Source organism: Corvus cornix, chromosome Z, assembly GCF_000738735.6.
Source record: "Corvus cornix cornix isolate S_Up_H32 chromosome Z, ASM73873v5, whole genome shotgun sequence".
Taxonomy (NCBI): domain Eukaryota; kingdom Metazoa; phylum Chordata; class Aves; order Passeriformes; family Corvidae; genus Corvus; species Corvus cornix.
The window spans coordinates 7,870,753-7,882,276 of record NC_046357.1 but is presented as its reverse complement, the minus strand read 5'-3'; the positions used below and the strand labels follow the sequence as shown (position 1 = coordinate 7,882,276).

At 35.5% G+C, this 11,524-nt stretch overlaps 1 protein-coding gene across 1 annotated transcript; it reads left to right on the top strand.

Moving 5' to 3' along the window:
* The first annotated feature begins 13 nt into the window (after positions 1-13).
* LOC104686656 (integrin alpha-1) lies at positions 14-9,443 on the top strand. Its single transcript, XM_039567706.1, has 5 exons — positions 14-1,170; positions 2,266-2,370; positions 3,038-3,130; positions 4,559-4,675; positions 5,411-9,443. Exons 1-5 carry the CDS (start codon positions 991-993, stop codon positions 5,453-5,455), a joined length of 540 nt encoding a protein of 179 aa, XP_039423640.1. The 5' UTR covers positions 14-990; the 3' UTR covers positions 5,456-9,443.
* Positions 9,444-11,524: the final 2,081 nt, after the last annotated feature.

Genomic DNA, 11,524 nt, shown 5'->3' with positions numbered 1-11,524 from the left:
GTGCAACTGGCAGAGATCACAATTCCAACAAATTCCATTGTCCTCTATCTGTAGATACTACAGCTACAGCTGTATCGATAACTACATGGCTGAAAAACCCAGCTATCACTAAATGGTGACCTAAACCTGTTTTGTTTTTTTTTTCTTTCACTCAGAGACATGTATGTGCACCTCCCTGCAAATAATTTCACCTAGTTTTGTGGTGTTATCCAACTGAAAAAGAAACCAAAATATGTGAATGAAAGTTCAAGGTTTACTTTGAAACAAAACAAATATCAAACGAACAAAAAAATCCTATTTAGAATGCAAAAAAAGTTGTGTCTGTTCTTGATTTCCTTTCCCCATTATTTTCATTCCTAGTCAATCACCCTCTTTGACAGAAGTTTGCACATAAACTCAATAAATCTTGTTTTTTCTAAGGCAGGTTTCATGTCCTGCTAACTACACCCTAGTGATAGTAGTGTGCCAAAGTGCACTATGGGGATTTGTAATTCTTTTCATGCTACCAATGTGAAAGTCAACGACCTGACTGAAAAGAATCAATTCCCCCACACTGAAGACACCAAAGGATTTCCTAGCTGCCTGTGGAGGAGTCACAGAGTTCCAGCAGTGCTCCAGCATCTGCTTCCCCTCCCTGGACATTGCAACTGAGGATTCTGCATCCTGCACTTAACCTGCCTGTCTGCTTGCTAGGGCAGAACCTCTGTGGATTCCCCTGCAGAAGCTGTTTAGTTCATTTAATAGCCACCTCTTGCTGGTTCACATATTGGTCATCTTGCAGGAAGCTTTTGTTTGCTTCTGCAGATGATTAAGTAGCTGCATACAGTTTAGGTTAAATTATCTCATAAATATTTCATTTGCTGTTTGAATAGTAATACTTCAATACATAGACCATCTGAATTTCCTATTCTGCACTCTTGCAATATGCTATTTTATTGCATTTAGCGGTTAGTAAACATTATAATTGTTATTAAATATTAAATATTATTAATGTTGGCTTGTTTCCAGATCATTTATGTAATAGATTGCATATCTAGACAATATTATTTGTATTTCTGCTTACAGAATGCCATCTGCCAAACTAGTTACCCTGTAGATCCCTTAAAGATTGGCACTGGGAAACCATTTGTGTTGTCAAAAATAAAAGAACCTACAAGGGATACAATTATGGTAAGCCTACTCATAGTATATATATTCCCCCCAGATATTAATCCAGATCTTGGAGCTGAGTACTTCTGAAAAAGATATATAAAAGCTGCTCTCAAACTGTATTATTTAGAAACTCGTTTTAATAGCTTAGAAAACCTTTTTTATGTAGACTAGACTATTGATTTTATTTGGCTGCAAAACTCTATATGGAACTGAATTTAGATAGTTTGAGGTTTCTTTAATTTAAAAAATATGTAAATAGCAGTAGCACATCTGACAGCTGAATAAATCATTACCATCTATGTTCCCACTGTGATTAATAAATAGTCATATTTTAAATGTTTCTTATCTCCTTTTCAACTTTTTTAGATATCCAATAGAAAATACATTCAAATGCTAGAACTGTGACCTGACAGATTTTCCATGCGACTGTAATTGATGATCCCATTTGAAAAGGACTAGCCCTTCACATTTAGATGAAAGAGTTACAAAGTAATTCCACTGCTGTAGTTAAGTTAGCATGTCAGGGGGAAAGTGTACAAGTGCAAGTGGAGCTTCTGGTGCAAATGAAACCATGTCATGGAAAGAGCATTTTGCCATGCTTATCATTGTCCTTCACAGATGTGACAAAGGTCTAGGCTAAGTGACTATTTCTGGCTTTTTACAACATAATCCTGCTGTACTCCCAGCTAGGAAGTGATACTAGGAGGTAAAGATACTTGAATTTTCACACACACATATTGCCCTGCTTGAGAGATTCAGGTGTCCCAAGATTTGAAAAACACTGCAGAAAAGCCATAGCTGTGTTGGTAGAAAAGCACTTGCTTTTACAAGCTGTGCCTCCTTTAGGAGATCTCTGATGACTTTTGCTCCATAACTGCAGCAACAGGTTTTTCTCAGGGCTTGCCAGCCTGCAAAAACTGAGTTCTACCACGGCATGAATATCTCAAGCTGTTTTATATACTGCAGTGTCATTTTTACATAAAAAGCTGCAGTAATTAATACCAGTTTATTATTGGTGTCATATCAAGTGATCTGTAATATATTTTACATGTTTTTATTTTAATGATGTGAAAAGTCTCTTCCTATTACCTCATGCTGGTCCCTTTTAAACAGGACTGTGATACATACAACTGTGCCGCTATTAACTGTGCCCTGATCCCATCTGACATATATCAAGTGAATGTTTCATTAAGAGTATGGAAACCTACCATCATAAAAGTAAGTAAATTCTATTTTTGTTCAGAATATTTCAGAGTTGAGAAACTTAATCCAGTGTTTCTAATGTCTATTAAAATTGTGTCTTTCATTTTCTTAAGTGGCCCCTCTAATATTTGAAATTTTTTCTTTTGCTATTTTAAAAATTTCCTTAAAACTGTTGTCACACGCACTTTCTTATCCTTAAAGTAAGTACTTAAAACTTAGCAGGAATTTAAAACCATGGTAAGAAGACAACCCTTACTTATTCTGTATTGATGGTCCTTTTTTAATAGCTACTTATCCATCCACAAAGTCTAGCCCAGCGGATATAAGGAGGAGTACAAGGATGCATATGTTTTTTTAACTAAGTCTTAATCTGGAAAGATTTCTCAACCCTAGAAAGGATTTTCTGGATCACAAAGAGCAGAAGAGAGACAGTAGCATTCAAGGATTAATTAATATTTCTTTGATATCTCTGCAATCTACCCTTTTAAGGCAGTATTGCTGTCTTGAAAACAATAATGTGTGTAATGTGTGTGCTGAAGGTGACATACATAAGCAGTTTCACTGACTTGCACATTTTTCAGCATCTCCCAAAGCATTTTTTCTTTCACCCTCCTCATTGCTACGAAGTTTTCTACTTCAAAATACCTAACTGTAAACCATAGTACCTACTCTCTTCTTTTAGGCCAGTATTCACAGCTTAACCCTTGTTGTGAAAGCATTACTTAGGAGTGAGAACTCATCACTGATTTTGAGAAATGACCATCAAAAACTAGAGGTAAGGACACGATAATTGACGTATTTGTTCTTCATAGAATTTATTGTGCTATGGAATCATTCATTTTCATTCATTACTAATGAACTGATTGTTACCTTTAGTGATGCATTATCCTACTCTAAAAAGAAGTGATTTCATATTATAGAAGAAGTCTCAGAATTAGTCAGAAAATAACACCAAAAGCCCAATACCCAACAATGTACCTGGGTAAGGATACTATCTGAATTTTTTCTGCTTGCTGCAATATAAATAATTCCTGCAGCTGTGTAAATTAAAAATATAATTAAAATTCCTTTAAAGAATCAATAGGATTTGAAAATTGTGCTGGGTCAATTAAAATTGATCTTACTTTGTATTTCTTTATTATTGTCTTATTTATTCTTTCTTTCCACTTCGTTACTCAGGATACATATTTGAAACAGGATCTTTTATTTTTCAGAAGTTCACTATCATTTTCTTAGATAAGGAAGTATATAACATGATACTAGTGGTGTCAGATATAAAGAGAAATGTCTTAAATTTTGTTAGAGGTATTATTTATCCTTTTAGTACTCTTAATTCCAAGCATTTATAGTGTTTGAACATTGGTCTTTTGTGATAACTTGTACATGCACGAGCTTATTTACTACAATGTCAATTTTTTAAGGAAAAATCTTATTATGAGTTCTTATTGATAATACCACAAAATTTAGAAAAGTAATATTCAGTGTGAATTACATCTTGCACAAAATATTTTTGAAAATTCAAAAATCAGAGGTCCACTGCTATTTAGAAATTTCTTTTAAGTGATAGATTAAAATTCAGTCCAGGAGTCAAAACACAGCTGAGAGGCTTGCAGATAATGAGACAAGGACTTTCAGATTTACCTTTTTCAGGCACAAAATTTCATGGTTAATGTTCAGCTCTTCAATGCTCTTTTGAACTATAAAGTTAGTCTCTAACAAATTCTTCAGTTAATTCAAACTCTTACACGGTCACATTTATTTAAATGTGAATATTACTTATTCCTGTATAGTTTACACCACATATGCCTTGTTTAAAATCAAATTAGTATCTACACAGCCTTTTACACTTTTGCTTACCTCCATCTTTCAGGGAGGCAGGCACTGAGTGAGGAAGAGTGTACTGAAGAAACTCCTTAGCTTATTCTTCCACTACTCATGATTTTGGTCCTGTGTCCTTTATAACAATGACTACTGACTTGTAGCAGGGACACCCTCGTGAATGAATGCACTTAGAAAGTGCAAAGTATTGTGTAAACACAGGCTTTCCTGCTGGAGATTATTTTCTTAATTCCTTCCTACAAATTCCTGTAGTTAAAATGAAGTGATACCCTGGAAAATCACTGCATAGTGATCAATCACTGCTGCTGTTTTGATATTTTAGAATGACAAATTATTTATTGCTTACATTCCTAACACTTTGCAGACCATGATTAAGATTTCCAAAGAACATCCACCAGGTACAGTGCCCTTATGGGTTATCCTCCTGAGCATCTTCGCTGGACTCTTGATTCTTGCTCTGCTTATATTTGCTCTGTGGAAGGTAAGCTGCACATCCTTGTCTTCATGAATATAAAAAAACATGCTTAAATTCTCTGTCATTTCTTTCTCATAGAACCTCAGAGACAGTAATATTATCTAATAAGTAGTGTGAAATCTTGTAGAAATTACAAAATAATTAATTACACTGCATTTTTCTGATGTGTAACAAGCGGTGCTATCCGATTGAAACCTGTAATGCCATTATGTTAGGGAAAGAAAAATAAGATATTTTAGTATGAGTAAGGGTTTATTAAGGGATTTTTCTATCAGCTTTGGCTGTGACGTTTGCCAGCTATGTTTTCTCTGTGCAAGGGATGCTAGGCCTGTGGTGTAAGTTTTGCCACAAGTGGGCACTCTTCTCCAGGCTAAATATTTTGTTCCTGATTGCATTAGACAGTTACAGCTTATAAATTTAAACATGCATGATCTCTTGAAAATGTTGACATTATAAAATTAAATATCATTTATTCAATTGAGTAAAAATATTACTATTAAGCGCTTTAACTTTGACAATATGTGAGCAAAACAGTGGTTCACCAATCACTCTGCTATATATTAAACATACTTAGTTTTTCCATTCCAGGAAAAACACTGTCATAGTTCAGTGATAGAATATTAACTAACTTTTTACAGTAGTGTAAGTATTAAAATAGTAGTAAGAACCAGCTCATGAATGTAGCCAGTATGGTTTGTATGCTTTGAGCAGTTCTTAGTCACTTTTTTTTCTTTTCTTTAGGCTGGATTTTTCAAAAGACCACTAAAGAAGAAAATGGAGAAATGAAAAAAAAAAAAAAAAAGCAGAAATTTTTGCTCAGGTCTGCCTCCAAAATGTTACTGTAAAATTATAAACTTAGATGCAGTGGTTACAATGCTTTCTAAATGCAGGTGCATTTAAAAACCCCAAGAAACAGAAAAACAAGAAGAAAATCAAGCACACATGAAAAAGAATGATGCAAAAAAAGAATGAACAACCTTGTGGCATTTTGTGATCTTCTAGTATTTACCTTTAAGCATTACTCATTTTTGGAGAGTAACTGAGTTCAAAGATTCTAATGGCTTTTAATACGGAAAATTTGTAGTTATATTTTTATATACCTGTGTCTGTGGAATAATTTTTCATTCCAAATTACACAACAAGTCAGCTTGTATGTAGCAATCCCAGTCTTTTTTATCACTTTATGATTTTCAAAAGGAAAATGCATCATTTTCAATATTCCCTCCTAATGTCAGTTCCCTGGAAGCAGATTCTCAATTCACAAGGCAGAACATGTAAACTTTGAGAATGCACCAAATACCGTGTGATAGCTGATGCAATGGCAACTCAGAAGACAGAAGCACGTCCAGAATACTGGGTGAAAATTACTGAAATACCATGGATTTCTCTTTCAACTCATTTTAGCATGTCGAGCTGAACCAAGGATACTCCAAGAAAGAGATTTTTACGGTCAAGTGGACCATAAAGGGTTGATCCATGAAATCACATAACTGTTTGAACTTAAAATATATTTTTGGCAGGCCTAAAAATGCGCAAATCATTCAAGCCCATCTGATTGCACACTGTACTCAAATAAGCAGGGGCATAATTTTTACCTGCAAATTGAAATGTCCATATTTATGCAGAAAATGTTTAGAGTCACCCTGAAAGTTTGACTCTTGCTGTATATCTTGGAGTAGCCAGCAGGGTGCTTCATAAACTGTCACTGTAAATTTCTTGTGTAGCTATTTAATCCAATGAGTATAACGTGTACAAAATAATAATTATCAGAAGAGCACAGATAGGAAATTCAGCACTGGTAAGCTTCTTCTAGTATTATAAATCACAGCTCATCTTTATTACTTACGAGTTTAAGAAGTGATGAAGAATTTGCATACTAAATAAGCACTTAACAAACGATGTTTATTTTGTGTCAAAGATTAAAAGTTTATATGAGAATACACTGAAATGTAGATAGCAAAAAGTTTCTTTAAGAAATTTTTTTCTTTCTATTTAGTTCATTTAGTTTCTTCCTTTCTTTCATGCACTTGTCTTCCTCCCATGAAGATCTCTCCCCAGGGCTCATGGCTGTGCTGTGACCTTGAGAGCTTCCTGTGTTACTTGGAGCCACACGAAATTAACAGGAGAAAAAGGATGCATGCTCGCCAAGTGTGGTGCTGCCTCAGCATGAGTCAGTATTGATTGCCAGTAGATCAGAAAATGCTGAGGAGGTGTTCTAAGTTCTGCAAGACATACTTGTTGGCAGAAAAGCTTTACCTTTCCAAGGAAGCCAGGAAAACTTGTTCCTCCTCTTGGAACAAACGTCACTGAAATACTAAAAAAAACAAATATCAAAGCAATTTTCCAAAATGTTTTTGCTTATCATTGTCTTTATAGTAATAGCTTAAAAAAAGAGTAATAAATTTTATAAAGACTTACTTTTCAAGAAGAGACTATAGATTGGGTTGAGCATGCTGACAGGTAAAACTCTGAAAGTGTGCCAGAAGGTACTTCATTGCTTGAAAGATGCTGTCACTCTTCAGTCCCATCTATTTAGTTCCTAAATTGGAGAAAGGAGTTACTGGAAAAGGCTGACATTTGTGAATGCACCAAGTAGGATTGAGTTTGAAAGTGTTTGCAATTTCTTCTTGTGTCTGTGGGAAAGGTGGTTATTTCACAGCAGCAGTCTGCTGAAGGTAGCAGTATGACTCAGAGGAGAGGGCAGAGCCCTCCATGGGAACACTGTGGGTGGCTGTGCTTCACAGAGCCTGGGAGAGACGCTGAGACAGTAGACATGGTTGCTGTGCTCGTCTGGACAGCTGGAAGTGCACCCCGCCTGAATGGGATCTGGGCACAGAATACATGAATGGAAGCAAAAAAGTGTCGTAGAGGAATTGTGGATAGAATCCCTGCATCATTCATTGTGAAGGAAGCCAAAAATGTATTTGTTGAGCTGTGAAGATAAATTAATATAGTGAAAATATAATTTTCACTCCCAAGCCAGACACAGGTTTTACTTGAAGAAAATTTATTATTTTGCTTGAATATATTTGATTGAAAGGTTTAAATGGCACTTGTGACCGTAGCATTTGAACATGTTGGAACTGTAATTTTTTTTCTCACAGTATCTCTGAAAAGGCATAGCAGTGTTGTTAACCTCTTATGGTTTTGTCAAGGAACAGAATTATGAAGGAATTTTGACTCACCTGTGCACATGTAGAAAGTCTATGGTGGCAGAGGAAATACTTGTATTTGTTATTATTCATTCAGTTTGTTAACAATGAGGTCACTTTTCCTGGCTTCATAAAATTACTCACAAGTTGTGTAAGACACACATAATTCTTATGCAGCATACTTCTAAGTGTTTCACTATTTAGTTATGATAAGCTGTTAACCGGAGCTTTTCATTTTTCTCGTGACATTTCATATCTTATTTTAAAGCATCAGCCTAACTGCAAAATGTCTAGGTCAAAAGAGCAGTCTATTTCCCTAGATAAACTATGCAAAAATAAATCAGTAGTATTTATCAAAGTAGAGTATGTTTAAGATCAGTGTTTCATTTTAGACCTTTGCACTGTAAAAACAGTAATAAGCTTAGTATAACTACACTGCTTTCCTCATTCATGATGCTTTCTCTCTTTTCACATTTTTCCTATTACCACATTTTCAATTATAGTATCTTTTAAATAAGATAAGTATACGTACATACTTACAAGTATGTCAAGGGGATAGCACTATAGCACATTATTCTTACACGATTCTTAGTGATTAGTAAACTATCTGTTTTTATCCTTACTAGCCTTTCCACACAGCACTGGAAGAGCTGTACTTTACTGCTTTTCATGATATACAACAGAAAAACCTACTGAAAGCAACATTGCAAATATCAGGAACATCTCACTTAAATTTGGCAGGCGCTAAAGGTACCGGAATCTAATTTTACAACATGTAATCAATTTTATTCCTAAAAATAGACACATTAGCATTGTAATGTGGTTCTAATAACTAATAAGATAAATAATTTTTATTTCAACAAAAGCATGTAAAAATTCATAAATTGGGTGTGTAGCCTGAGATTAAGTAACAAAAGGATTCTGGCCCTCACAGCTCAGTTCCTAACTTCAGCACTGAAGTAGGTAGCTTAGTGGGAATGGACAAGCTACTTTTCTATAGGGCAGGAATTCTCTGCACACTCCTGCTTCAATATCAGGTTGTTCTAGAGTTTGCTGATCCCATACATGATTTTAGAAGACTTAGGAAACAGCATCTGAATTAGACCAATCTCCCTGAGCAGCTGCTTGGGCTCCCTGGGCAGTTCCTTGCTTGTCTGGTTTCCCTCTAAGTCATTATTATGAGCCATTACTACGGACACAACCCACCTACCCTGACCCCTTACCTGAACCCTCTAGTACACATCCTGTCCTGAGTCATTTTGAGCACAGTGTTCCTCTTCCTCAGAGCTTGAGTCAGGGGAATCCACCTTAAACTGAAGCCAAGGGTTTTCATCTCACATGGCACCAAGAGGCTGGAGTTAGGGTCATACTCATCTAATGAGTTCCACATAATCTAACTGGTTAATTTCTTTAATTGCCTATTGTATAGATGGTCACCCATTCAAAAATAAAAGCAAATAAGATAATCAGAATGTACTGCTCTTAACTATACCACTTAACAGGAATAAAAGGGGATTTATGTACTTTTAAATAGAACCACAACATTCTGCACAGCATTTTCTTTTTCCTGTAAAAGTATTCTATGTGCTTTATTGATTAAAAAGGAAATTGAGTCTAACAAATCTCCTGTGTAGTTTGTTTGCTTGTTATTGATATAAGAATAATATAAAATCATCTCAGTACCTAAAAACAAATTCATCTAGCTGTCAATAGAAGGGCATTGTAGAAACAAGTATTCTTGCACAGCATAACATCCAGGAGAGCTTGATGTGGTCAAGCTGTCATAAATGCACTGTCATTAGATTTATGGACTTTGTGCTTACACCCATGTTTGAAAGCTTTTTAGAAGATCATATGACTTCCTGGCACAGAGTTGTTTCCATAACACTAAATAAAGTTGGAAGACATATTCATTCATTCATCTAATCATTCTTCCTGTCCAGAGATTCTTCTGTACAACTTATTCCTGTAACCCAAATAGTCCACAGTCTTGCATAATTGTGAATGATTCACATTAACTTCCTTAAACCTAGTAAACATTTGTATCAAAACTTCCTAGAAGATAAAGATTATACCTTTTATATCAGAGTTAACTTTTAGAAAAGTTTACAAAATATGTAATAACTGTTCTCTCATCAGAGACTACTTTGATGATGAATCACAATTCTCTAATAGCAACATCCTGTCTAGTCATGGGGGAGTGCTTACCATAGTAACTGCTCTGAAAGTATCTGATCATTAAGAGTTTGCTGGACATTGTCCATGGGAGCATTTCAATGAAGATCAGGGAGAAAAAATCCATTTCTATTTTTGTTTGTTTGTTTTAAATTGCTTTTCAATTGAATTAATGAATAACTAGAATCACTTTCTCACAGCAAGAAGTGTAATATGTGTGATTTGCACAGAACTGGATTAGAATTCATTGCATTTATCAGAAACAGCCCTCAGCACTTCACAGTTCAGAGATAATATCACTTCATGCAGTGGGTGTGGTTTGAGGTTTGAGCCCTGTAACAATAAAGAGTCATAAAGATTAAATTGCTGATGAAGTTTTAGTAACAACTGGCTGATACCACAGTTTAGACAGCACAGCAGGATTATGTTTAAAAAAGTGGATGATAAAATGAGCTATCATCAATGAAATCATGTTTTAGTTACAAAGACTGAGGGCTGACACCTCAGAGATAATGGATTTTGTTCATTCAGTTTAAAAAATTGAGTGAAAGACTCAAGGTAGATTTTGATTCTGACTCTAGCACAGTGGGGCATAGAGCTACTTTACCGTTTTTCCCTGCTCATGCACTCACCCTTCTGCCCTTCTTTTCCCACTTTCTGAGCATTCTCGGAAAGGACAGGATTCCTCAAGGGCTCACTGAATGTTGTGTCTCCCGGAGATTTTCAAAGAAATGGGAGAGGGAGCAGAAGTATTCAAAGTAGATTGGAGTAGATCTAGTGAGCCAGTTGTCTTGATGGACTTCATCCACCCCCTTTGCCCACTTGTTCACTTTCAGTGCTGGTGAAATCACTCTTCTTGGTTATAGTTCAGCTTGATTTGGTACTGGAAGTTACTACTTATCACAAAGCTTCACATATCTGTTTCATATACATATGGTCCTTAAGGTTTATTCATGTTCAGGGTACTGTTATTCTTCCCGGGGTAAAGAAATAGGATTTCTTTCTCTAGTGAAACTTTTTTTATATTGTTTTCCGTTACAACACATTTTCACTCTATCAGAGTGGGTAAGATGAAAAACAGAGGATGTCCTCAGTTTTCCCTGAAAAGCGGTTGAAGTTTAGCAATTCTGTGACAGTAATCTGAGAAAAGTAGATTACTTTGTATCATTTTGGAGAACACACAGAGAAATTTTGCTCAGTATTTTCTCATGGTCCAAATTAATAGCCATTCATAGCTCACTTTCTTGTATGCCACCTCATAAAATCTCACTGACAAAAGCCTTACTCTGGCCTCAGCCATTTTACACTGTGCCAGGATAGATGCTATTACATCTCAAAAATTTTAGGGCTCAGCTAAAATTTCCATTTACCCTGATAGCCAGGAAAAAAAACCTGTTCTGGTGGCACCAGTGATGAGGGTTTTGAGACTCTCAGGAACTCCACAAACTACTAAATTGCTTTTTGGTTTTTTTTTTTAATTTGAGGTTCAATTTGAGGATCTGCCAAAATTAACTCAGAGTCCTGGCTC